The sequence below is a fragment of the Vipera ursinii genome (assembly GCF_947247035.1).
Source record: "Vipera ursinii genome assembly, chromosome: 6".
Taxonomy (NCBI): Eukaryota; Metazoa; Chordata; class Lepidosauria; order Squamata; family Viperidae; genus Vipera; species Vipera ursinii.
In genome coordinates, this window is record NC_139515.1 from 74,701,083 (window position 1) to 74,726,518 (window position 25,436).

At 41.7% G+C, this 25,436-nt stretch overlaps 2 protein-coding genes across 3 annotated transcripts in view; both read right to left on the reverse strand.

The window, feature by feature from the left end:
• LOC310642862 (sodium- and chloride-dependent GABA transporter 2-like) overlaps positions 1–22,886 on the reverse strand; it is an 88,337-nt gene extending 65,451 nt beyond the window's left edge. Inside the window, exon 1 of the mRNA XM_083366814.1 lies at positions 22,804–22,886. The gene's annotated coding sequence lies outside the window, so the exon portion shown is untranslated. The remainder of the gene's footprint in view (positions 1–22,803) is intronic.
• The window catches only part of KDM5A (lysine demethylase 5A), a 63,605-nt gene that overhangs the window by 730 nt on the left and 37,439 nt on the right, over positions 1–25,436 (reverse strand). The window contains exons 26-28 of one of the 2 annotated variants that reach the window (XM_083366798.1): positions 24,636–24,856; positions 22,804–23,214; positions 16,798–17,049 (exon numbers count right to left, since the gene is read on the reverse strand). In XM_083366798.1, coding sequence (XP_083222924.1) covers positions 16,846–17,049; positions 22,804–23,214; positions 24,636–24,856 — 836 coding nt within the window. In that variant the 3' untranslated portion in view covers positions 16,798–16,845. Of the gene's footprint in view, positions 1–15,723; positions 17,050–22,803; positions 23,215–24,635; positions 24,857–25,436 lie in introns of those variants that run through there. The other variant, XM_083366797.1, reaches the window with a different exon arrangement.

Here is a 25,436-nt window from a genome sequence, read left to right on the forward strand (position 1 = left end):
TCTTAGTGGGAAACCCATCCAGTTTTGGTTTTCAAATGCTTTTCAATGTCTGCAAGGAATATAAATCCTTCTATTCCCCACCATCTAGTCAAAGCTGAAGAAGCTTCTTGGATGAGAAGTGAAACGTCTTCAAAGAAAAACAAGAAAGTCAAGTTTATTTTATTTATTTATTTAATTAAATTTTTATACTGCCCTATTCCCGAAGGACTTAGGGCAGTTTACAGGGCAGCATAAAATACAATATAAAAATAGTATAAATTAAAATAGATTAAATTACTTAAGCCCAACAATTAAAACAATATTAAAAGCTAAAACCCCTTCAGCCCAGGCCTGATAGATCAAAAACCAGGTTTTCAAATCCCTGCAAAATGAGCGAAGGTCGGGGGCAGTCCGAAGTTCCACCGGTAAATCATTCCAAAGGACAGGCGTGCCCACAGAGAATGCCCTCCCCCTGGGGATCACCCACTGGCACTCCTTAACCGCCGGCACCCTGAGAAGGCCCTCCCTGTGGGAGCACACAGGACGATGGGAAGTTGATGCCGGCAGCAGGTGTTCCCTTAGATAATCCGGACCCAAGCCATTTAAAGCTTTATAGGTCATTACCAGCACCTTGAATCTCACCCGGAGGGCAACCGGAAGCCAATGCAGCTCACGGAGAAGAGGTGTTACACAGGAGTATCAGGAAACTCCCATAACAACTCGCGTGGCTGCATTCTGCACCAGTTGAAGCCTCCGCGTGGTCCTCAAGGGCAGCCCCATGTAGAGAGTGTTGCAGTAGTCTAGCCAGGAGGTCACAAGCGCATGGGTGACTGTGCGTAGGGCATCTTGGTCCATCTAGGGCCGCAACTGGCACACCAGACGAAGCTGGGCAAAAGCCGCCCTGGTCACGGCTCCTATATGGTCTTCGAAATTGAGCCGTGAATCCAAGAGGACGCCCAAGTTGCAAGCCCTATCGACGGGGGTAACACCTCACCCCCCGTCATTAGTGATGGAACAACCTGGTTAACCCGAGATGCCAGTATGCACAGCCACTCAGTCTTGGCAGGATTGAGACGAAGCCTGTTTCTCCCCATCCAAACCCGGACCGCCTCCAGGCAACGGGACATCACGTTGAGTGCATCACTGGGTTGGTTCGGGGTGGAAAGAAAAAGTTGGGTATCATCAGCATACTGATGATACCCCACCCCGAAACCACGAATGAGCTCACCCAGAGGTTTCATGTAGATGTTGAACAGGAGGGGAGAGAGGACCGTCCCCTGAGGGACTCCACAAACGAGAGATCTCGGGGCGGACCTCTGCCCTCCCATCAACACCGACTGCGAGCGGCCCAGGAGGTAGGAGGAGAACCACCGCAAAACAGTGCCTCCCACTCCCAACCCCCTGAGACGCCGCAGTAGGATACCATGGTTGATGGTATCAAAAGTCGCTGAGAGATCTAAAAGGACTAGGACAGAGGAACATCCCCTGTCCCGAGCCTGCCAGAGATCATTCACCAGTGCGACCAATGCCGTTTCCGTGCTGTACCTGGGCCTGAAACCCGATTGGTATGGGTCAAGATAATCAGTTTCCTCCAGGAACAGAGGAAGCTGATGTGCCACCACACTCTCAACAACCTTCGCCAAAAAGCGGAGGTTGGAGACTGGAAGGTAGTTATTTAAAACAGCCGGGTCCAGGGCAGGCTTCTTGAGGAGGGGTCTCACCACCGCCTCCTTCAAGGCGGCAGGGAAGATACCCTCCTTCAAGGAAGCAGATATTACTGCCTGGAACCAGGCTCGTGTCTCCTCCCGAGCCGCATAGACCAGCCAGGAAGGGCACGGGTCCAGTAAACAAGTGGTGGAGCTCAGCCTTCTCATGATCCTGTCCACATCATCGGGGGAAACAGGATCGAACTCAGTCCAGATAACATGCTCAAGACCGCTTGATTCCTCCATGCCTGACTCTGCCCAGAGTCCAAACCGGTCTGGATCTGAGCGATTTTGTCCACCAGATGATGACTAAACTCCTCAGCCCATCCCTGTAAGAGATCCACCCTCATCTCCCGATTAAGGAGAGAGCGAGTCACCCTAAACAGGGCGGCTGGGCGATTATCTGCGAACGCGATGAGGGCAGCGAAGTAATTAGACTTCGCTGTCCTCATCGTAGCGAGATAAGACCTTGTAAAGGCTCTTAGTCGCAATCGGTCAGATTCAGACCGGGTGGATCTCCAACCACTCTCTAGACCCCATCTCCGACGCTTCATCTCCCGGAGCTCCACAGAAAACCATGGGGCCCAACGGGATCTGTGCCGGGTCTGGGGTCGCAAGGGTACAACATGGTTGAGTGCCTCGGTGGCCGCCCTTTCCCAGGCATCCACCAAGGCATCGACCGGGCTGTGAGTGAGGGAGCTAGGTAAGGACCCAAGCACCATCTGGAACCGTTCTGGGTCCATTAGGTGCCTGGGACGGAACCACCTGGTCGGTTCCACAGCCCACCGGCGGGGGGTAGCACAGCGGAAGACCAGCTGAGGAGATAATGATTGGACCATGACAGGGGGACAATAGTTGGCAAGCCCCCTCCCAGATCATCCAACCATTGACCAGATAGAAAAATCAGGTCAAGAATGTGACCCGCCCCATGAGTCAGGCCCTGAATTACTTGGGTCAGGTCCATGGCCGTCATGGAAGCCATGAACTCCTGAGCTAACTCTGACGACTCTCCCAGGGAAGGCAGGTTGAAGTCACCCAGAACTATAAGTTTGGGAAACTCCACCGTCAACCCTGAGAGGGTGTCGAGCAGCTCAGGCAGGGCCATTGTTACACAGCTGGGCGCCAGGTATGTTAGCAAAAGGCCCAACTGAGCCCGAGGGCCACATCTCATGAGAAGGGACTCACTCCCGCCTATCTGGACAACAGTGGTCTCCCACGGACATAAGGTCTCCCGTATAACCACCGCCACCCCACTGTCCCCTGCCCTGAGCCCAAGGCTGATGTAGCACACAGAAACCCGGAGGGCACAGTTCAACCAGAGGGACACCGCGCTCTGGGCCCAACCAGGTCTCCGTAATGCATGCCAGATCCACGTGTTCCTCCTTGATCAATTCCCGGACGAGGGGAGCCTTGTTCACAACGGATCTGGCATTAAAATACAGCAGTCTGAGCTCAGGGTTCTGGTCCCCCTCACCCCCGGACAAAAGGGTACTAACCGGAGGGTCAGAACATGCCACCACTTGAAGACAGCAGGGGCGTGGTCCCAGATATTGATACAGCCCTCCATGTAACTGCCTGCTGCCATTCCCAATCGTTGTGGGGATTTGGAACCCCACCCCGGTACCAGCGGAACCAAAGGGCCATGCCCCCAACCCTATCTCACTGGGAACTATTGTAGGCCCAGACTGATCGCCAGTTGATGAAACACACCCCAATTCCCTCCCCTCCCTCCCATTCCCCCTCCTCCCTAACCCTTTAAAACAACCGGCTAAAAAATGTAATAGGGTCCTCTTAATGCGTTTCCACCAGAGGCCACTATTTAAGCCCAGCTACCTCTCGGGGTCCCAACAATTGGGCCCATCCTTAAGGGAAGTAAGGGACATGTTGCCTCCTGAAAAAGCACTTTTGGGACAACCAAGACCTGAATGATTGAGAATTTCCATAGACACTTTTCAATGATATTTTAATAGTTTTTTTTTATATTTTTGCTTTCTGTATACCAATGGTATTTTTTGTTTCAGTATGTTGGAAAGTATCCTGGGCAAAAGTCTTAAAATGAATGAAAGTTAACATTACTTTTTCAACGTGTATGAGCCTATGAAGTGAACTGACCATTACAGGACCTACCTAGGAGTTCTTATGTGTTCATTCACAAAGCAGACTCCATTTTATTCTATTTAAGATGTTTTATTTTAAAATTAAAATAGCTCCATCTATAGACAAAGTATTATCCCAATCCTCCATCCAATTAAAATGGGTCACACACCAGGTTTGCTTTGAGTATAGATATCTGAGAAATATATTTACCTAATTTTCCTGGAAAGCTGAATCCCTGCTTACAGAAGACTGCATCATTTTCATTTTATTTATGGCCCCAGTCCAAGAAAGACATGATCTTCCATGCATGAAGTTTCTTTGACTCAGATATGCACATTCAGCATATGGATTTCATGACCAGAATGCTGCATGGTCCAATTGCACTTTATTTTTTTAACAGTAGAGATTAGGGACAGCTTGATTAGAATCAGTTTATCAAAAAGATTTTGGTGACAGCCCATTGTTTACACAGTATTTTGCATCATCACCTTATTAAAAAAAAGGCCATTTATAATAGTCCTAAACCATGGTCAAGAATTTTTAGTTATAATTCATGGTACTATTATTTCTAGGTGAATATTCAACTGGCACATTTATTAAAGCTGTCATATGTTAGTTGCAAAACTCCGGATGGCATCAAACAACTGCATGGCATCAAAGAATTAGTTTTCTAGAAATCTTTGCTAGAGGTTTGTGTTGGGGGGTGTTTCATGTTTGCTTTACAGCCCAATGGAAAAAGACATGGGATTGTTCAAAACCCTCAAAAGGTTTTGAAATCATATTGCTTCAATATGCGAACTCAGCATCTATATGGTAAATTCTAGTGAATATGCTTGTTTTATATATTGATTGGCTGATATTGTCTCCTCTTGCAGACAATGAGAGAAAGAAACAAATAATTGTGTATTTTTGTAGAAGCCAGAAAGGCAGTGATGTGTGAATATTATAGGTCCTGAAGACCCAATGAAAACTACCAAGTACCTAATAAGATCTGGGGGTTTCAGACTGATTAGTTTTAAGCAGTATAACTAATAAATGATGGGAACTATTAAGTGCAAATTAGTCTAAAGTACTGGAACTGTGTACCTGGTTTTATAAACTATACAAATCAGGCAGAATTCCATTATAGAAAAAGCTACTCAGACTGATGTACGTAATTACAGATTATATTCATTTTGTATGATATTCTTGTGCTGTCAAAGGCTGAAGACCCAGAAGGGATAGGATTGGATATATACTCTGAAACAAGATTGAGCTGCATGTAGATACTTTTTCCATGCCAAAATTGAGCAAAATATAGATGTTCATTTGCTGCCTTTCCAATAGTGTCTTCAGAAGATTTTATGTAGTTCACTGGCAGTTTACAAGTATAAGTAGTAGCTTCCAAGATGGTTATGTGCCCCTTTTAGAGGAAGGGGGTAATAGTAAATATTACTTTTTCTTAACGGCAAATATTGCCTTTTTCACTGACAATGCAATTTCTTGATTTTGATGCAGCATGATGCATGGACCAGCTATTAAAAGTTCGTTAGAAACTTGGTTCCATTCAGGCTGCTATTTTTGAAACGTAATTTAACACTTATTTCATACTTATTTTTTCCCTCTCTTTTGGAATTTTCTCACAAATTTCCCTTTTACCAAAAAATATTAGTTCTGAGGTTTGAGGTTATAGATTCTGTAAGAAACTATAGTGCATAGCTGTAATTATGCAAGCAAAATCTGTAATGGGAACAATCTCTTGGTTGTTGATAAAAACTAGAAATTTGTACCTTTTCGTGCTGAACCTATGTAAAAAGAAAAAGTAAGTGTTGTTTATGTGATATAGAGGTTTGGTATGTGCTAGTTAATAAGAACAAAATAAGACGCATTATTGTAATGAAAATATATGTGCAAAATATGCAAATTGGTTGCATTTTAAATTCTTGGCTATCTCATCCAATGTCTAGCATAGATAGCAATAGAAAAATCAAATATAAAAATATAGGGAACCAATAGTTACAAAAGATTGAACTCCTTCCTGCATAGGTTAGTCAGACAGTGAGAGAGAACACAAGATAGTAACAGATTCTTACATCTATTTCTACTGGCCTGGGTAGAAACTAACCATAACACTTTTGGCACACTAAAGCCTAGCAACAGAACTGGAATTTGTTGCCTTGCCTTTCTCCCCATCGTCTTCCACCTATTCCATTATAGAAAAAGCTACTCAGACTGATGTACGCAATTACAGATTATATTCATTTTGTATGATATTCTTGTGCTGTCAAAGGCTGAAGACCCAGAAGGGATAGGATTGGATATATACTCTGAAACAAGATTGAGCTGCATGTAGATACTTTTTCCATGCCAAAATTGAGCAAAATATAGATGTTCATTTGCTGCCTTTCCAATAGTGTCTTCAGAAGATTTTATGTAGTTCACTGGCAGTTTACAAGTATAAGTAGTAGCTTCCAAGATGGTTATGTGCCCCTTTTAGAGGAAGGGGGTGATAGTAAATATTACTTTTTCTTAACGGCAAATATTGCCTTTTTCACTGACAATGCGATTTCTTGATTTTGATGCAGCATGATGCATGGACCAGCTATTGAAAGTTCATTAGAAACTTGGTTCCATTCAGGCTGCTATTTTTGAAATGTAATTTAACACTTATTTCATACTTATTTTTTTCCTCTCTTTTGGAATTTTCTCACAAATTTCCCTTTTACCAAAAAATATTAGTTCTGAGGTTCTCGGAAGCAGTTTTCTTTTTGCTGATAGATGCTTTGATCTTTTATGAAAAACAGCATCTTATAAACTCACCAAGAGAGGAAGATAGAAGTGAGTGGAATCCATTCTACAATGCTCCCAGTTTGGTGACCTTCTTCCCATCCAACCAAAGCTGATTTATAAGGCTTCATGGGGATATTGGAAATTTTATTTCAGCAACATCTGGAGCTCCCACCACCCTCTTGTTTTAGCCCAGTACAGCTTGGAGGTTGTATTAGATTGGGGAACATCATTTAAACATTACATGTAATCGCTTCAGAAATTTTTAGAGAATGATCTCTACTCTGGAAACATATTCCAAGGTTTAAGTATAAATATTTTCAAAATGTTAATTAAGTACTCCCCAAATCTTAAATTTTTCCTACATCATATTGTCTGTCTTTCTGTCTATCGAGGTATCTTTAGAAGTACATCAAAGTCTGGTTTGCATCCATGACATGACAGATCCATCAGATGTCAAGCAATAAATAATGGGTAAGGAGATCCATGAATCTGGAAATCTGGTTAAGAGTAAAGATATCAATCTAAAAAATGAATTAAACAGGATGCCATTGGTTGAGGTCCCTCTCCATCAGAACCCAAACCTTTAAATTAATTTGTTCTGTCAGACCAACTATCTCCTTTGTGAAGGAAATCAAGATTCCTGTGCCCTTACAGTTCAAACAGCTGCAAAAGTTGAGAAATACTTAGCCAAAGGAAGCATATAGAAATACACTGTTACCAAGTGAAAATAGTTCAGCAACACACACAAACACACCTGTCACTTCATGACTACATACATATAGGTCACAAAAGGGAAAAAAAAGTATGGAATTCTTTTGTTACCTTAAAAATGAGCGGTCAGGGATCTGGCTGACTGGGGAAATGTGAAAGCAATCATTTAAAAAAAAGGTGCTGGCTATTTAAAGCATTGAAGGGGGGGACCAATTCTGCAATGGTGTAATTCTAGACTCTGCCCAACCCACATTCCTTCCTCCAATCTCCCCCCCCCCCAAAAAAAGGGCTACTCACTAAACTACACAGGACTTCAGATGCTCCTTACTAGAAGTTACTCTCATCTTATGGCTGTAACTTTAAAAAAAAAGAAAAACCTATGCAGGAATGCAGAAATGTCCAGCCTAATTTCTTTGTTCTTCTTCAGTCCTGGCAGTAAAGTTCTTTTGTACTGGCACCCTGATTTCTAATCATCCAATTATGTATTATGTATTGATCATTAACGTATTTAATGGGGAATCATATTGAGAAAGCAAATACAGAAAGCTCAGGGCCATCTAAGAGAAATCAAAGGATGTCCATGTGCCAGTAGAGATTCAAGAGGAGAAAAGCCATTTGTTACTGGTATTCTAAGAAAGCCTATAATAGTTTAGTCTTTATTCTCAAAGTTAGCATGAACAGGTAGTCCTCGACTTACGACCACAATTAAGCCCAAAATTTCTGTTACTAAGTGAAACATTTGAGTGTGTTTTGTTTATGACCTTTCTTGCCACCGTTGTTAAGTGAACCACTGCAGTTGTTAAGCTGGTAACATGGTTGTTAAGTGAATCTGGCTTCCCCATTGACTTTGCTTGTCAGAAGGTTGCAAAAGGTGATCACATGTTCCTGGAATCCTGTAACTGTCATAAATATGAGTCTGTTGCTGAGAGTCTGAATTTTGATATCGTGACCACGGGGATACTACAAATATGAAAAATGTCATAAGTCTTTGCCATCTCTGCCAGGTCAGAAACCTTTAAAGTCCATTCTTCTATAGTCGGCAGTTCCAAAGATTTCGGCTTATTTGAAAGATCACTCGCAAGAACGTTATATTATGGAGTGGAGAAAATGGATTGAGTATATCCAGAACAAATATGGGACTAAAAAGTTTCATGTAGCATTTGAATAAGTCTTCCTTTCTTTTTTCTTTTTTTTTATATATTTAATATTAATAGTGTTTGTAGTTATCCTATATGAGCTAGAGAGTGATAGATTTTAGAGTTTATGGTTGTTAGCATATGGATGTTTATGATTGTTTTTTTTTATACCTTGTACTTAGCTCTGGGAAGTGGGGGGGGGGAGGGGGAGAGGGGCAGGGAGGGAGGGGTAGGGGAGGGGGAGGGGGGACTGTTAAGGATAAAATGTATGTTAAAACTTTTCAATAAAAAAAAAAAGAAAAATGTCATAAGTCACTTTTTTCAGTGTCAGTGAAACAGTCATTTTTTCAGTGTCATTGAAACAGTCACTAAATTAATTGTTGTAAGTTAAGGAGTACATGTAGCTCAGTCTTTAAGCTGTCTATAGTATTTACACACAGGAAGATGGAGTATAAATTGACAAATATTTGTATGTAAAATATTTGTATGTAAGTATATCTTTCTTTTTATGTATTTATGACTATACTTTGGAATATTGAGCCACACGATGGTGGTCTTAAAATAAACCAAGTTTCCAAAATTACATAGGTGTTTTGTTTTCAATCATCGCTGTCAGGCATAAGGATTAGGCCCAAATTTCACAATCATATTTTACGTTAAATCTTCTTTCATCACAAATTAAAATGGCTTCACATATTCAGACCTTAACCATAACTTTCCAGTATCCCTGTTTGAGAAATGTAAGGTGCAAATAATTGGAAATAGACCAGGGCTTTTCAACCAGTGGTACAGGTACCACCTGTGGTACATTGGCACCTGGCAGGTGGTACGCAACCATCCTAGAAAAGTGGAAGCGGGGGAGGGGAATGAGCTGAACCAGTGGCAGCACCGCACAACTGAGCGAGAGATGGCTGGAGCTGAAGGGCTGTCAGGGCTCAGCGAAAGCGCCAGGATCAGCTCTTCTTTGGAGCTGTCAGGGCTTAGTGGAAGCGCCAGGATCAGTGCCAGGCTCCAGCTGGAGCTCGGCGCTGATCCTGGCGTTTCTGAGCCCAGAAGAAGCGCCGATCAGCTGGAATGTTGCAGCATCTCCAGGGTTTGTGATTTACATTCAGATGCTTGGCAACTGATTCATATTTATGATGGTCACAGTGTCCCAGAGTCATGTGAAGTGACCCAAACCCGCTGCAACCACCCAGCAGACGGGGGAATAAAAACCAAACACACACACACACACACACACACTGCCAATCCTCAAGAGAAATGCTCACAACAATGAAAACCTCGGACAGGAGGAAGAGCGCCGCTGGGTGGACAGGCAGGTGTCTTGTTCGACTGTGGCTTGGGGGGGCACTTTTTTCAGTGCCATTGTAACTTTGAACAGTCACTAAGCAAACTGTTGTAAGTCGAGGACTACCTGTACTTCATCACTTTTTTCTTTCTTTTGATCGTTTTTGACACCTTGCTAGGCAACTGGTGGTACTTGGATGTTGCCATATCTTAAAAGTGGTACAATGGGTGAAAAGGTTGAAAAGACTGAAATAGACTATGTGGCTGAAGATTTTCAGTAAACTTGTATCTCTATAGAATTAACATTTTTAGTTGAGGTTTTCTAAATGGTAAATCTAAATAGCTAAGAATTGGTTACATATATTTTCATCTCTTTTAAAAAAATACCTAGTGGTATCCAGGTCACCACAATGTAAAAAAAGATGTTGAGACTCTAGAAAGAGTACAGAGAAGAGGAACAAAGATGATTAGGGGACTGGAGGCTAAAACATATAAGGAATGGTTGCTGGAATTGGGTATGTCTAGTTTAATGAAGAGAAGGACGAGGGTGACATGATAGCAGTGTTCCAATATCTTAGGGGCTGCCACAAAGAAGAGGGACTCAAGCTATTCTCCAAAGCACCTGAAAGCAGGACAAGAAGCAACGGATGGAAACTAGTCAAGGAGAGAAGCAACCTAGAACTAAGGAATTTCCTGACAGTTAGAACAATTAATCAGTGGAACAACCTGCCTCCAGAAGCTGTGAATGCTCCAACACTGGAAGTTTTTAAGAAGGGACAGGACAGCCATTTGTCTGAAACGGTGCAGGGTTTCCTGTCCGAGCCGGGGGTTGGACTAAATGACCTCCAAGGTCCCTTTCAACATTATTATAGAACCTTCAGAAAATCTATTTTAGTCTTTGTCAGCTACAGTATATCAAATGTTACAGAACTATTACTGAACGCCCACTTAACAAATGGCTGTAAATGGAGGACTTACGTGTTCTTTGTTTTTAACTTACGGTATTTCGCCTTCTTGAAATAATACTGACCTTAACAAGAAAAGCTAGAGGAAAACCATTTGAATGATAGAAAGCATGTTAAGTGTTGTATAAATGAAATAAATGAAAGTTGGATGGAATTCAGAAAGTGCTAAGAAAACATTTTTAGAAGCTGTTTTTAAATTATTTCATCTACACTGCCCTCTGGTTACAGGTGGATCGGAGCTGTTGAAAAATTGCACCTAGCGAGAGTTCTGTCAGAAAGTGAGATGTGAAACTGAATGAGAATGCAAGTATAAGAATATAAGTAGTGCCCACTAGTTTGAATCCCTGGTAGAATAAACTCTAGAGCAGACATGTCAAACTCAAGGCCCGGGGGCCAGATCCGGCCCGTGGTTTCATGTGGCCTGCGAAGCCATCCTGGAAACAGTGAGGGAACGGCCCCCACTGCCTTGGCCCCGGCCCAGAGACCCTCCTCCTGCCAGAGACCCTCAGATCTGTCCCACTCCTGCCCAGGCCCCCATAGGCACCCTTGATGTGAACGATGTAGAGCTGGCCACGCCCACCCAGTAGGCCATACACACTCTAGCCACGCCCACCCAGTAGGCCACGCCCACCCTGGCCATACCCACCCGGCCCCCTGAGGGCAACCGTAATGCTGATGCGGCCCTCAATGAAACTGAGTTCGACACCCCTGCTCTAGATGGTCTGTTCTCAGTGATTAACCAACTGCACAAGGAAGCCCACCGGTCTCTTCATGGTCTTCAGCCACACTGCCATCAAACCTAATAGCCCTTAATCTCCAAGATTTCCATGAATTGGTCCAACTTTTAAAAAAGAAAAAAAAAGCCAGCCTTCCCAATGTTCAGCACATTTCATCAATGAGATTCTGTAAGAAACTATAGTGCATAGGTGTAATTATGCAAGCAAAACCTGTAATGGGAACAATCTCTTGGTTGTTGATAAAAACTAGAAATTTGTACCTTTTCATGCTGAACCTATGTAAAAAGAAAAAGTAAGTGTTGTTTGTGTGATATAGAGGTTTGGTACGTGCTAGTTAATAAGAACAAAATAAGACACATTATTGTAATGAAAATATATGTGCAAAATATGCAAATTGGTTGCATTTTAAATTCTTGGCTATCTCATCCAATGTCTAGTAGCACAGATAGCAATAGAAAAATCAAATATAAAAATATAGGGAACCAATAGTTACAAAAGATTGAACTCCTTCCTGCATAGGTTAGTCAGACAGTGAGAGAGAACACAAGATAGTAACACATTCTTACATCCATTTCTACTGGCCTGGGTAGAAACTAACCATAACACTTTTGGCACACTAAAGCCTAGCAACAGAACTGGAATTTGTTGCCTTGCCTTTCTCCCCTTCGTCTTCCACCTATTCCTTAGTCACTATAATGCTCCTGTAGGCACCTTCGGATATAAAGGGTGTGTTTTGCACGACTTGCCATTTCTTTACTCCACCAGCCCTTTAAGTTGCACAACCATTCCTCCGTCTTCAACACCTGAGCACTAGGACTAAAAATTACAGATGCACTCTTCTCTCATTCTATTGTTTACTATTTTAAAATGTAAACTCTGTGAAGTGACTTATCAATGTAGGCTTGATCATTATAAAATATCATGTAACAACCCACTCCCCCACCCCCTTACCTTCCTGGATCCATCTGTCATTTTACCCTATAAAATGAATAGTTTTGTAATCATAATTTAAGCTGCATTTTATGACGTTCCTTATTCAACAGCAACCAGGAAGCTCCACAATGTCTCAAACAGAGAAAGAAGGCAGCAGTTAACTCCATGGCTCCTGACAATGTATACATCCATCTGGAGCAGACATGTCAAACTCACAATGTCACATGACCTTGTGTGACGTATCAGAGCTTTTTCCCCATTGCCGGCAATGGGGTGGGCGCGGTTTCCTTGTGACACATCCGGCCCGTGGGCCAGCAGTTTGTCACCCCTGATCTAGATTAGCTAAATTACTGTTTACATATCCTTCTAAAAGCAACCTCTTTTTGTATATATGCATTCAAAGGGAGGCCCTCAGGGGTCTGGTTCCATGGATGATCAGCTGGAAAGCATTTTCCAAGATTGAAAGAGAAACTGCCTTTTTGTCATTAGGTTTCATGTCCTGCATTTTGGAATGAGAACAAATACAGCAAGGTTTTTCCCCCCCCCCCACATAACAATGCACAAAGTTCAACAGTAATATCGTATCCTTTTATCAAGATTAATACACCAAGTTTATACCATCTCTCTTTGGAGGATTCAACTCATTATGGTCACTGCTTTCTTGAATCTCTTCCAAATGGTGGCATCTTTCCCACTCTTTTGATGTAGCCATAGGAAAAAAAAGTATCTCTCTCACCCCAGAATCAATTTTAACGGGACATATGGATTATGCAACAATCCTAGAAAGTATTCATGTGTGATATACACTCCAAGGGTTTCTTGTACAGCTTTATACCAATGCTAGAAAGCAGACTGCTATAGAGAAAGGAGAGCATACATGCAACACAACTGACCACCTAAGGCAGGGGTCGGCAACCTTGACTCTTTTATGACTCGTGGACTTCAACTTCCAGAATTCTGGGAGTTGAAGTCCACGAGTCATAAAAGAGCCAAGGTTGCCTACCCCTGACCTAAGGCCAAGCCAGCAAATTCATGGTGGGAGAGCAATTCCCTTCTGCTGATTTCAGAAGAGGAGAAAAGGGACAGGCAGGTTAGTGCAGAAAGGATAATTGGTGGGGGGGGGGGAGGGACTAGCAAGATGGATGAGAACTCGAGAAAGATTCTGTATTCACCTTTTGCAGAACTTTTTTTCCTTTCTGACTCATAGACTGCAAGTGGTCTGCAAAAGGTGAATACAGTACCCTTCTCCAGTTCTCACAGTAGTAGAAGCAGTGCGTATTAATTTGAATGTGGCAAACTTCCGAGACTGATAAAAAGACAAGAGGACTTCTCTGGTGGATGGAAGTCGTCAATGACTGCTGGGGCCCAACAGTGGAAAAGGAACATCCTCATGAGTCCCATTCATGAGCTTCCTGGGGCATCCGAATGGCCACTCTGTGCTACAGAACCTTGTGAATAGAAAACGCTCCACTCAATTCAGCCAAGGCACTTTTCTTCTTAGGTAGGAGCCAGGTGGCTCAGGAGATTGGAACGCTGGGCTGAAAATCGGCCGTCTGCATTCAGGACCTGTTGCTGGTGGGCTGGGGGCGTGGGAATGAGCCCCCATCACGTGCTCCACCTCCTGCAAACCCAGCAGTTCGAAAGCGGGCAACCAGTAGAGCAATTGATACCACTTTGGTGGGCAACTTCACGGGGACACAAAAGAGCCCCCAACTGGATGTCCCCTGGGCAACGGTGATGCCACCGGTAAATCGTTTCACCCTGAAAGCACTTTGGTGCTTCCGACATGGGTATGTTAGTGCTCTTCTTAGGTATGGTGTACATTAGACTTGACAAATCAAATGAGATCTTATATTCAGGCTGAGCAAATTAGCTAATAGGAAACCCAACAGGTGACCGTCATTAAGCATCGCTGGAGAATAGTGCCAGTTACTGCTTTCTTGCCTTACCTCGGTCAGTGAAAGAAGGTCTGAGGCAGCAAGAGTCCTATTTTTAAAAGAAACTTTAAAAAAACAAATCACAAAAGATGAGGATAGGTTGGATGAATCAAACAACATAAAAATGAGAAGAATTCAGCTCTGAAACAGACTGAAAAAGATTTTCAGTCTCAAAAGGCTGTTAGACATAAAAAGTAAGGAAAACTAAAGGAAGAATGTAAATCTATATTTGTGTTTTGTTTTGTTTTGTTGGTTGGTAAGAGAAAAAGATGATAAAATTTTGACTCATCTTATTTTCTATTGGCAAATGAAGACCACTTAACAATGATTGCACAAGTAAACACTCAACCTCCTGCAATCAAATCTTCTGAAAGCTTTTTTAAACATAAAATCACCTATCTGGAATTTATTGGCATCAGGTCAAAACATGTTAGCTGGAGATCCCAATTATAACTTGGTACTTTTAACATGTTGTTAAAAAAAAAAGGTGCTGTGGTATTGAAAATTGGTACTTTTTTTTGTTCCTTGTAAACCATTGTGTTTCCTTACCTTACAGCCACTGCCAGGAATATGTGAATTAAAGCTCATTTTGCATTTAAAAAGACAGCCAGCATTAATGCAGAAGAACAGAACAACCTTAAACATCTCCTATCTTTTTCAAAATGTCAGCTATAACCACTGAGCTGCTGAACAGGTAAGCTATTTTTCAATTTAATTTTAAAACAGAAGCACAAGTAACTTGCCTCTTTAGCATGTAATCAAAATATATAAGAAAAGTGTCAGCAATTTTCCTTTTTACAGCAGTCTCAAGATCAAATGAAGGCACCCAGCAAAAACCACGAGCCTTGCAATTATAGGCCATAAGTGCAACTCCCAGCTTGAAAATTCTTCTCTGATACCACATTTTGATTATATTATCTGAATCATACAGATGCTGAAGTCTATGCAGTGCCTCGTGACAGTGATGTTTACCAATGAACTCTGTAAATTCCAGGTATAACAGAAGGGACACAAAACAGGCAAGGCAGAACACTACAGTTTTTATGTTTTAGAAAATCCCAACCCTTGCAGCTAAGAAGACTGGACGCTATAGTTACAACACATCTAGAGCTGTAGAAGAATGGAAACACAATAGATAAATGGGGGTGGGGGGGAGACACCACTATGGCTTTTTTCAGCCATTTACTTACAGAAAACCCAGCATAAACTGGAACACAGCAAGGACGAAGATGCCTTGCTAACCAAACATACCCCAATAGGAAAGTAGCACATGATTTTTTTTTTTACCTATTTAAAACACAGGTAGCAGAGGGAACAAGGATGTGGGGAGTAACTGCTAAGTTCCTTGTACTACAAGGAAGGAATGAAGTAAAAAAACCCAAGCCTGCAGGCAGGTTTTTGTTTAGTGAGCCTCTTTCTTTCTTTCTTTCTGTGCTGCTGGTAACCGTGGTAAGTATAAAAACAAAGAAAAATAATCTATTTATTTTGTAGAACAAGTCAGTAGTCCGAGACATAGAAAAAAGTAAAAACCAGTCCTTAAAAAAATGGGTTTACTAAAACAATTGTTATTTGGGAATACTCCCCTCCCTTCCTCAGCCACCTATCTTCCAGAAAACAGAGGGGCAGGGAAGTTAAAGTGGATCTGTGGCCAAGTGAAGGCCTTTAAATTCATCGACAACTAAAGGCGAGGAAGCAAACCGCATCTTATGTGGACTGCCTACTGGTACTGCGAGACTTAACTTGGATGATGCCGAGGATACTGTGACTTCGATTTTCACAGAAGACGTTATCAGTGCAGAATCAAGAAAAAGCTGGGCTGCTGGCAACCCGTTAGAAAATCTCATGCACTCATGATACCCATAACCAGCTGCACCTTGCTTTAAACAATTTAGTGACAGGGTGTTGGTAAAGCTTAAGACAGAGAAAAACAGCTACCCAAATCAGGAAGGAGTGCTTTGCCAAGGTAAACATGCCTTAGCTCTTGAATTCATTTATAGGTGAGCTTTCCCCAAGAAGGACTACGATCCTAATTTCTTTGGGGTAAAATACAAAGCCAACGTTTTTGAGAGCTACAGCTCTTCTGCTTCAAGGAACAGAAGAGAAAGGAGTTATCAATCCTCCTGGTGTGGCGTTTAAAGCAGGTTCAGTAACATTGCCTCAATGACCTGAACAGGCTGAAGGAAAACCCATCTCCTCTCAACCCACATGCCACCGTGGGGCAACTCAAGAGGGCTCGTGATTCTCCAGAGCGCTCTCAATTTAAACTGTTGAGGCAAAAAATTAAAAAAATTAAAATCCATGGGCCTCACATCTGCTTAGTCTGAAGGCAACAGCTACACTCAGCCTTCCGCAGGAAACCGGGGAGTAAAAATACTGACTGGGCCTTCGAACAAGATGACATCTGCATAGCTGGGCCAGTACCCCATTGCCCGTGACATCCGCTTCATGTAATGGAAGCCAGCTACATATGGCCAGCTCCACTACAGGGCTGTATGTCTGCCAGAAGTGCAGCTTTCCAAGCGGCTGTATTAGCTTCACACCTTCTCAGTGTTCCATTTCCCTCAAGTCCCATCAAGACCAAGTAGCTGCTAACTTGTCTTCTTCAGGTCTTCCATGGGTAGCTTGTAGGTCAGCAGGAAATGAGGTGGCGTTGGACTACCTGCTCCTTGCTTCTGTTTCTTTGCACAGTTAATACAGATATAATCTTCACTTTCTGCCATTTCTGGTGAGACACCAACACAAACTTGATGAAACCATTCATCGCAGCCACCATCGCACTGCACCCAGTCGACCTGTAAGACACGATATATGCATGTTAGTTTAAACTGCATGCTTCATCATTGAGCAGAAACCATGGTTAGAGGTTGTGTGGATCATATCCAAGAATGAGCATGTAACAAAAAAAAAAGTTTTAGATAACTGTCTATATAGAGATTCTCCGTCATCCAGGTCATGGCTGTCCCAAAGCACCTTTGGGACAAGAGGCAACTGGACTTTCTTGTTACTTCCCATCCAAGAAGCTTTACCATTAACCCACAGTGGTTGCAGGCCTAATTGTAAAATTCTCATCCATGTTGAAAACAGTCTTTTTTTTCCTTTTGATGCTTTAATCTCAGTTTTTGATTTTCACAAGTACTTATAAGTCACTACTCAAGGGATTCCTGGTTTGTTTTTGTTTGCAAAAAGGTAGTAGAAGGTTAATGGGCACTATACACTGGCAGAATTGGGACAAAGAAGGAAATTCAAGTAGGTGGAAGTGTTAAGATGGTAGCCAGTGAGGGAAATATTCCAACACTGACATCCTATCCCATTTTCTTTACTTTATCTTGTTTCTAAGTAGTTCATTTGCAGTAGCAGCATTAAAAAGGGGTGCTATCCTGTATTCACATCCTGCCAATGCAGAGCATTCTGCGGGACAGGAATTTAAATCTGTATTTCATTCTGGTTGACACAATAGTCTTGCTTACATTTTATGACTTGGCTAGAAAAAGCTTTAATTTTGTTCAGCGATTCAAACTGCAGAGAGAGAAAAGTGGCAGTTATTTTTACAACACTACATCTCTACAGTAAATAATCTGATGCTAAGTTCACCCAGTGAATATATTTCCCTGGTAATGGGTACCACCCGCCCCCCAAAAATGGGTGGTCCCAACATCTACATCAAGGCAAGACATTCAGGGTGATCAACCAACTTCTGCGTCTCCATGATAATCCTAGGTCTGTCCCAATAATTAACTCCATTAATGTGTTTGTCCATATAGTTCCTCAAGACTGACTAGAAAGTGGAACAGAAGGGGGAGAGAAGCTTTTAATATCGTATTTTGTCCAAACTTGTTTGAGCTGTGGTGCTGGAGAAGGCTCCTGCGTATCCGTTGGGCAACAAACGTGACTAACAAGCAAGTACTGGAGTGCATCACACCAGACATGTCACTTATTTTGTCCCACTTATTTTGGCCATGTCATTCGGGGGAAATTCACTGGAAAAAGCAATTATGCTTGGAAGAGTTAGCAGTAAAAGGAAACCAGGCCGCCAAAGAACATAGTGATTGAACACCATCAAAGCCGACACCAGCCAGAGCATAGAACAACTCAAAAGAGATTGACATGGATCGGAAGACATGGAGAGATGTGGCTCATAGAATTGCCAAGAGTTGGACACAACTGAATGGATAAAATCATCATTATATATCATCATTTTGTCCAAATCTGAAATCAAGATCATCTATTACAAATTCATTTATTGTGGGCAGATATCACTGTCTTGAAAAGAGAACCATCCCTATATTTACTTAACTGGGTTAATGAGCTGCTACAGATCTGTCATAAAAGATCTTACATCTCTTGGAACATACCAATTTTTATTTGTCAATGGCCTCATTGGTGTGAAAAACAATAGGCTGCCTTCAGGCAGTTGTACCCAACTAATTATTTTATCTTAAATATTGGCACACACTCTGGTTTGTGAATACCACAGGAGTAAGAGTAAAGTGTTTTCAAAACTAATTAATAGATACCATTTTATCTGTATTTCTAACTGCTGTCACTGTTATCTTGAAAACATAATCCAGTGAGTGTATTTTCAAGAAACACACCCTGGAAGCTACAGTATCTTTTCTATTAACTTGTTTGTAACTAACAAAATACAGACCAAGATTGTGACTCTATTGCATGATGTCTTTGTATTGGATATATATCTGTGTAAGCTTATTCTACAGATTGGAACAATTAGCCAGGAAGTAAACAGAAAGTCCTTGACTTACAACCATTCACTTAGCAACTCTTCAAAGTTGCAATGGCATTTTTGGTTTATGACCAGTTCTCACACTTATGATCGTTACAGCATCCAGAGATCATGTGGTCACCATTTGCAATCTTCCTACCTGGCTTCTGACAAGCAGAGTCAATAGGAGAAATCAGATTCGCCTTTCTGGGTATGATTCACTTCAGTGCAGTGAGTTGTTTAATAAGTATCCCCCCCCCAAGGGTCATAAAATTAACCACCACTTTGCTTGCCAATGGAAATTCTGGTTCCAACTGAGGTCATAAATTCAAGATTACCTGTAACATCTCTTCTGGATCAGCTCAAAGTGAATGTAGCCTAGCATGGTGCTCCTACTTTGGCCCACAAGATTACAGATTTCAGCTATAATGTGCATGTTTTCTTGCTTACTTTCCTTCTAATACTAGAGAAAACAGTCGTCATTTATCTATAGTCTTCTCCATTAATTTCTCTCTTGTCTTTCTCTGCACCTTTAAATGTTATCAAGATACCGTATTTTCTGGCGTATAAGATGACTTTTTAACCCATGAAAATCTTCTCAAAAGTCGGGGGTTGTCTTATATGCCGTCGTCTTATACGCTGGAAAATACAGGTACATAAATCGAGCGCCCCCGTTCTTGCAAAGCAACTTCAAGCCTCCTTAGTCCAGTCCCCCCTCCAACGTGACCCTCCCTTCCCACCCCCAAGAGCCTCTAAGCCCCTTCCCCTCCCCCTTGCAAACGCCAGACCCCGGGAGTGGCAGGAAGCCCCTCCCCCTCACCCAAGCGGCATCTGAACATAAGCAGAGCACGCCCTGCTACCCACTATCTCTCCCGGCAGCCCGGACAGCGGTACTTGGCGGCCTGGCACCCCTCTCGCCCGCAGACCACGCAGCGGCCCTTGCCAGAGCGAAATATATCACTAAATATCACTGATATGCATACAGATTGGTACTTGATATTATACATGTGCAGATGAGACAGTTGTGCTTTTTATTCAATACATATGATGTAGAGTTATGTTTAGAGACAAGATATGAAGGGGAAAATGCAACTAAAGGTCAAGTACGGCCAAGGTGGTCATGATTAACAGTCCTTTGATGACTACCAAGTCAGTTAAGACAACTCCTTCAAAAAAGAACTTTAGAGCGGGCAACTTCTCGGGCCCACTTCAGCTTAAATTTGGAGCATTGCTTGTTGCAGCTCTCAAGAGGTATTTTTAAACATCTTACTTCTTAAAGCACCTACGGCTTTTCCTTCTCATTAAAAATTAGGCAGTTATTTATATCTTCACAATCTGGGTGAGAGCAACAGATTCAGACTCAACCCTGGCAAGGCTATGGGGAAAATACCCTCTCCTGGATCCAAGGATTCCAGATCTTTGGTCTTAATCAACGAGTGTTTAGCTCACTCAAAGCTGGCGTGCAATTTAGAGGTCTTCCTGGACCCCATATTTCCTGCTTCGTGCAGATCTAATTTCTGAATCAGAAGAGCCTTGGGACAGTCACTCATGCTCTGGTCACTTTGTGTGTGGATTGCCATAACACAATGAATATGAAGTCACCCTTGAAGACCACTTGGAAGCTACAGATAGTCCAGAATGTGGCAAACCAGGTGGTTCTCTATGCCCGTGTAACACGTCTGTTTCCTGGCTACCGTGCCAGGATATGCTAAATTTTCTGCATAGCTAATCTTATCTGCATTTAGTATTGTACACTGCCCAGAGTCATTTTGAATTGGATGTTCTTACAAATTTAATGCATTACATTAAATTAAACCTTGAAGCTGGAGTACGAAAGCAGTAACTCTAATGATTGTTTTAAATTTATCATTACAGGTCATTTCCTGAAATGAGTCATTATAAGTTATTATTATTGTGAGTCATTATAATGAGTTATTATGCTTCCTTAGGGCTACTATTAAAAGCATGAAATCTAAACAAATTAACCAATATGATACCTTAAGTGTAATAATAATAATATAGTTAGGGCACAAGTATACCTAACTGTCTTCTGCCAGGAAATGGTTTTCCTGTGATTTGTAAAAATCTACCAGCCTCTTGGCATTTGACGGTTTTGAATTGGACAAGCATTTAATAAAAATGCATAAATTAGTAGTATATTTTAAATTAATTTCTACAAGTATTTATAAAGTTTATACAAAATGAAATAACCAGTGCATTGTATATATTAATCTACTGTGTATGTGACTAGTTCATACAACAAAATGATTTAGTTTCTTCAGAAAGTTGCTTGTTACTTTTCTGCAGTTAAGCCCTGCAGCAAAGTTCTGTCTTTTGCAGCATATGGAAATTTTTGCAGCAGCTTCAGTCCTTATGCAGGATTTACATTTCCCACAAAGGAACAGCTTTTGTTATTTGTTCATTTAAAACAAAACTCTTCTCTTATTGGACAATACATTTTTAATCTCCCTTGTTCCCAGGCATGATAAAGTATATTACTGCACATATGCATTAGCTGATCTTTAAGGCATCACTGAAATAGAAGTAAATCCTGGCAGCGTGTGTGTGTGTGTGTGTGTGTGTGTGTGTGTGTGTGTGTCTGTGTATACACACACACACACACACACACACACACACATATACATACACACATATATACATATATATACATATATCTAAAATTGGTTTTTGGGAAGTTCCCTAAACAAAATCACAAAACTCCTGAGAATACTGCTCCAAACAAACTGTTTCTGACTAAAATCCACAGCCATCGCAAGCAGACCTGCAAAATGTCTCCAAAGGGGAAAATAATGAAATTTGCTATAATTGAATATGATCATTTAAAAAAAAAACGATATGCAGGAAGAATAGAACAGGGCATGTGGCTTCCTTCAATCTGCAAACATGTGACTTATTTTTGTGCAAGAACCTTTGGAAGATTAATTTTCTTTCATAAAGATAGCCATTCCAGGGACTTCAACACGAAGGAACAGTATTGTAATACAGAATTCTGGGTATCAGCAGGTTTCTACAACAGCATCAGGGAAGCAGATGAGGCAATGGAAAAAACTTATAAATGGAAGAAGAATGTGCAAATTCACAATTTCTTTACTAATAGTCTGCCGATGAGTAAAATCCAGTGGACATGACTGAATCTGCTTTAGCAAAGTCACATCAAAGATACATACTGAAATGATAGATAGATAGATAGATAGATAGATAGATAGATAGATAGATAGATAGATAGATAGATAGACAGACAGACAGACAGACAGACAGACAGAGACAGACAGACAGAGAGACAGATATAAATAGATATACCAGCATTAGCTGGTGCAGAATGCAGCAGAGTGAATAGTTATGTGTGCTTCTAGTCTGTACTGGTTGCCAAAACTGTTTCTGGGCCCAATTTCAAGGTGCTCGTTTTAATCTTTAAAGTCTTTCATGGCCTGGGACTGGGTTATCTGAATGACTGGGGTTTCCAGAAGAACGGTCGCTCTCTCCTGGGCAGAGTGGTTTTTATTTTTTTTTAGTAATGACTGTTTTTATATTTGATCTTTAATGACTGCTTCTATATACTGTATTTATTTTAATTAATTGTTGCAGGCCGCCCAGAGTCACTTTTGGTGAGGATGGGCGGCCGTGTAAATTTGGTGGATAAATGCATAAATCCTAAAAATCCCTTATCAAAGAACAAATAATGTTACGGTTTCTGCTTTGTAAACAAAGTATGGCTAAAACTTTCAAAGATAAGAGCCCTGGAGTCTGAAGCAATGATCTAGCAATGGTTTGTGTTTTTTTCAAAACATCAACCGTGGTGACCCACCTTGTCCTTGCAGGGCCTCTGGCAGTTTTGTGCAGCACACACGGCGTTTTCGTCATCTGACTCTTCTGCTCCTGACCAGTCATACTTGGAGGGGATGTCCAAAACTTTCTTCTCCCTCTTTTTTTCAGTGCACTCTTTCACCAGCTCTACCTTTGTTGCAGCCGCTTTCTCACGCTTCTTCTTTCGTTCTTCTTCTTTAGCCAGCTTTTTGGCCAGTTTGTTCAGCTCCTTTGTCTTGTCCATGGTCAGTTTCAGCTTCTTCTTCTTTGGTTTCTCCAACTTCTTCAGCTCTTTAGACTTCTGCTTCAGGTCGCCAAAGAACTGCTCTGCTTTCTCGAGTTTGCGCTTCCTTTTCCTCTCTGAAGCATCTCTTCCGCGGGTTTTCAACGGCTTCTCATCCATGCTCTCATCCTTCAAGGAACAAAAGGAGGAGGTGGATAATTGCCAGATTATTCCCTGGCGTATCATAAAAGCAAAATGAAGAAGCTACTTTCCATAAGCACACAGCGCTTTCACTGAGTGAATAAGCTCATTAACAGGAGAGAAGAGGCAAAGTAAATATTAATCACAATGCCAGTTTACTTCATAAGGTCTAAAGTGGGACACTCTGTTTTGGAACCAAGTGGAGTTAAACAATTTGTAAGATAATATACATTCACCCAGACCTGGTAATATGCTTTCCTAAGAAAGGTCAATCATTAGGATTAGAGTGGAAAGGACTTTTCTTCTTCCTCAGCCTCAACAAATGAATTATTTTCAGGAGGCTGGATATGACCATTGTATTTTCAATATCTAAGAAGTGGGAGACCGTGAGTTCAAGTCTTGCCCTCTCCATGAAAGCCAGCTGAGTGACTTGGGCCAGTCACTCTCTCTCAGTCCAAACCACCACACAGGGTTGTTGTTGTGGGAAAAGTAGGAGGAGGAAGGTATTTTAGATATTTTTTTCAGCCTTGGGTTATTTGTTAAAATAATAAAGGTGGGATATATATGTTCACGGACATATGCATACCCTTTACAATAACAGAGCCTTAGATTGCTGGCTCCACTCTGCTAATGGCAATCAAACAAGCATTTTGCTGCATGTGAATGGGAGTGTCCCAACATTCCTGGTACTTAAAATAGAGACAGGATATTTTTGCATCAAATTATGAGATGCTTAGGCCAGGATGCTCATGACTTTTCAACAAGAAACATGTGGCAGACAATATTCCACCGTATGGATTTAGTGAGAAATAGAAAAGGGAGTAAATAAGAGTGGAAGGACAAATGTAATGAGCTTATAGGGCAGTGATGGCAAACCTTTTAGAGACCGAGTGCCCAAACCACAACCCAAAACTCACTTATGTATCGTCGGGTGCCGGGTGGGCGTGGCTGCGGTGGTAACGGCAGCCTGGGTGGGACTAAAAAGTTCAATCTATCAATTCCAACTTTGTGAGATCTTCTCCCCCCCCCCCGCAAGAAGTTGAAATTGATTGATTGATTGATTGAACCTTTTTTTTTTTTGGCACACGGCGCCGGAGGCCTAAAGTGAAAATGTTTTATAAAACCCAGCTGAAGGCTTAGGACTGGGGCAATGGTGCGCGTGCCCACAGAGAGGGCTCTGTGTGCCACCTGTGGCACACGTGCCATAGGCTCACCACCACGGTTATAGGGGCTTCAAGGAAGACTTTGGTAAGGAAGCAAATCCCAAAAGAGTAAATTAGAAGGAGCCAATCCAATCAAGCGATGAAATAGCAGCAGTGGGAATCACCTGCTCTCTGCAAATACCATTTTGCCAAAGTTAATTTTACATATGACTTTGCTATTTTACGATAGAAAATGCCTACGTTTACCTCCATGATATGAAGAAATCTATCTTCAGAGGGTGGGTGGGTGGCCTGCAAAATCCGCCAGATGTGTTGGGTTTCATCAAGAGATACTTCTAAGAGATCTCCTATCATCATTAGATCTTCTAGCTGTGATTTGGCTCCAGAAGACAGTTCAAGCACAGGGGGTTCTAAACTGCGAGGAACTAAAGGGCTTTTACGGGGTTGCTTTCTTGGGGTATTGGAACCTTTCAAAAAGAAGCACAAAGGAAAAAAAATGATGTTTAGGACTAAAGGACAGAAAACATAATGTGAAAGGGCTAAAGTTTTGATTTCTTAAAAATTCAAGTACCCAGTTTCCTAGTAGTTGATGGCCTCATTGTCATTTATTATAGACATGCCAAATGACATGAAGTCATTTGGACGGTTTAAGACTCTAAAGAAACTCAGAATCTCTAGTTGTTACCCAGGTGCCTAAGACCCCAGAGATACATACAATTTCTGACACCTTCAAAAGTTGCAGTTACAGTTACAGAAACAGAACATGATTAAATACTGGTTCTGGTGATGTTTTGAAAATGATTTGGAAGAAGCTTGGGCAATCACCTGTCTATTATTCATTCACAGCCACACTGTTTTTCAGATTTTTATGCGAGTTTTTTTTTTAAAGTTATCACTGCTTTAAGAATCATTTTAATTCATTAAGATAGGTACATTTTTCCCCCCGGTTTATGCAGAAGCCTGGGAAAAAGACACGACTGTAGTACTTAATAATAGAAAGTACTGTGCTCACATGGCATTCAAAACACACTACAAAGCGTATGTCTG